Source organism: Sapajus apella, unplaced genomic scaffold, assembly GCF_009761245.1.
Source record: "Sapajus apella isolate SASKATOON/1434 unplaced genomic scaffold, GSC_monkey_1.0 scaffold69, whole genome shotgun sequence".
NCBI lineage: Eukaryota > Metazoa > Chordata > Mammalia > Primates > Cebidae > Sapajus > Sapajus apella.
The window spans coordinates 4,611,918-4,614,691 of record NW_022437009.1 but is presented as its reverse complement, the minus strand read 5'-3'; the positions used below and the strand labels follow the sequence as shown (position 1 = coordinate 4,614,691).

At 48.0% G+C, this 2,774-nt stretch overlaps 1 protein-coding gene across 1 annotated transcript; it reads right to left on the bottom strand.

The window, feature by feature from the left end:
- Positions 1 to 510: 510 nt before the first annotated feature.
- On the bottom strand, positions 511 to 888 carry LOC116531221 (60S ribosomal protein L37a-like). Its single transcript, XM_032249931.1, has one exon. It carries the CDS (start codon positions 855 to 857, stop codon positions 579 to 581), a length of 279 nt encoding a protein of 92 aa, XP_032105822.1. The 5' UTR covers positions 858 to 888; the 3' UTR covers positions 511 to 578.
- Positions 889 to 2,774: the final 1,886 nt, after the last annotated feature.

The window sequence follows — 2,774 nt, the reverse complement described above, 5'->3', positions numbered from 1 at the left end:
AGAGGGTGAAGATTTCAACATGTGTGATCAGAAAGTTGAATACGATCTTTGTTTGGGCAGCTAGCAGGCCTTCTTCTGTTTTCTTTACTATTATATTGTGATTCACGATTGGGTGTTTGGTTTTGGTTATAACTTGAAAATTGTTGTGATCCATGTGAAGTAATGTCTTGTGAATATTCCACATGGATGCAGCCCCTACATTGTCAGGTCTCTCCAGGGATTTCTGAAAGATTCCAACCCCTCAACTTAAACACAAGTTCTGTTTTAGGGCTAACCCCCAGCTGGAGGAGTTAGCTATGCATTCCTTTAAAGAGGCCCCAGACAGCCACCCCAAAGATTGGAGCATGTGAGTGAGGCAGTCTGGAACTTTTGGCTGGCCAGTTTCATTTTTTTAGTTTTCTTTTTGGGAGTGGTGATAGAATTTTACAAAGACTTGGTGGAGAAAGATGGAAAGAGAGATGTTCCAGAAAGGAAGAGCGTTTATACTCCATACCATCTTCTGACTTTGCCTTTTTTTTTTTTACATAAATTAACCCATTTATTATAGGCCAGTGATGTCTCAAAGAGTAGAGGAGCGTCTACTGGTCTTTCAATTCCTCCAGTCTTCTGATGGCAGACTTTACCGTGACCGCGGAAGTGGTGTTGTACGTCCAGGCACCGCCAGCCACTGTCTTCATGCAGGAACCACAGTGCCAGATGCCCACAGCTCCTCTCTTCATCTTGGTTTTGCCACAGAAAGAGCAAGTGTACTTGGCATGCTGGCTGATTTCAATTTTCTTCACCATTTTCCAGCAGGAGGCCCCATAGCGGGTCCCGTATTTACCAACGATCCCAACCTTCTTGGTATGTTTGGCCATGTTGCTGGTCCAAGCCCAGAAAGTGACTTTGCCTTTTTAACGGTCTTGTGATTTGTCTCCAGAGAATTGGGTAAGTCAAACCTCTCTCTCTCTCTTTCTCTCTCTCTCTCTTTGTGTGTGTGTGTGTGTGTGTGTGATCTCTGTGTTTGTGGGGGGAGCAGCATATACTCCTATGCTGAGTGAATGGGAGGTGGCGTTCCCAAACCTGCCCTATTAGTCTGTTTTCACGCTACTGATAAAGACATACCCAAGACTGGGAAGAAACAGAGGTTTAATTGAACTTATGGTTCCACATGGCTGGGGAGGCCTCAGAATCATGGCAAGAGGCAAAAGGGACTTCTTATGTGGCAGCAGCAAGAGAAAATGAGGAAGAAGCAAAAGCGGAAAACCCCAGATAAAACCATCAGATATTGTGAGACTTATTCACTGTTAGGAGAATAGCATGGGAAAGACCAGCCCCTATGATTCAATTACCTCTCCATGGGTCTCTCCCATAATACATGGCAATTCTGGAAGATACAATTCAAGTTCAGATTTGGGTAGGGACACAGCCAAACCATATCACCTGCCATCAGGTGCCCCATCCCCCAGCTGCAGTACAGAAAGTGCCTTGTGTTTGGCTTGCCCTCCATAACTGGACTGTTCAGAGTGCTCCTTCTTGAAGTAAATGGAGGAAAATGATTTCAGCTGGGATAAAGGAAAATGACAGACCACAAAAATCTAGGCAGGAGAGGGAATTCCCATGAGTGATGCGGTCTCACCCAGATGCTAAGCAGCAGAACCTGTGTTCTTCCCACCCTACCATAATAAATAGGGATGCCCCTGAGGACACGCCACCCACATGGGAAGGTGTCACACACAAGGGCTCAGTCCTGGGCCCTTCAGGCAAATGAGCATGCAGACACGTAGGCTCTGCCTTCTGAGAAGTTTTGCCCATGAGTATCCATTCCCACCCTCCACCTTCACTCCTTCCACTGCCATTGCAATCATTAGCACAGCTCGGGAGTCGTTCCTGCTCTCAGGGAAGCCCTCCGGCAGTCTCACTTGACAGCTGCAGTAATATGGATTTCCAGGGCAGGACCAGCTTCCCAGCAGTGGCCTGCGAGGTGCCACAGAGTCTTATGCTTCAAAGGGCCCTGCACTTGGGTCAATGCTCTGCTATCACCATCTTAAAATTCTTAATAATTTTTTTAACATGCAAATGGCATCCGCAGAGCTGCTTACAGGGTCAGGAGGATGCTTCAGCCTATGTGGAAATCTATGGTGGAAGGAGTGAGGGCATCTTCCTGTCTTGTCCCCTGTAACAGAAGAGGCCTGTGAATCTCTATTAAGTTTGTTCCTCGTCATCTGTCTTCTCTCTCTCTCCCACAGGAACAGGACCCAGAAAGCAGAGGGAAGAGCTTTGTTGGAATGTATTACTGGTTCTGGTAAGATCAGGAAGTGGGAGTGGGGGCATGCAGGAAAATAGTGAGTGTTGAGACTGAATGAAACTTAATTAGAGGAGGTGACAAGAAATGGCCTGTAAACAGGTCCCAAACACAAGGATGAGTACTGCTCCATGGGGCAGAGGCCAGCCACCTGTGGATGGGCTCCTGCATGGGTACTTATACCAACAGACTCCTTCCCCTGTTCAGCACAGGCCCTGGCCCAGGTCCCAGGGACATCAGAGCCCAGAGACCTCACGTGGCCTGTCCTCCCATGGCTTGCTTAGGTTTGAGATGCTGCTCAAGACAGAGCCTTTGTCTCCTGCCCCTGAACACTGCCTGCCAGCACCCCAGCCCACCGTCCTGACCTCATCACCCCAGAAAGGAGCAAGCTCATCAAGTAGGAGAGTGATTGGGGTCTTCGCCAGTCACCAGAACTGGCTACTATTTACGAGCATCTGCTATACACAAGGCAATGGCACACTCTCACATT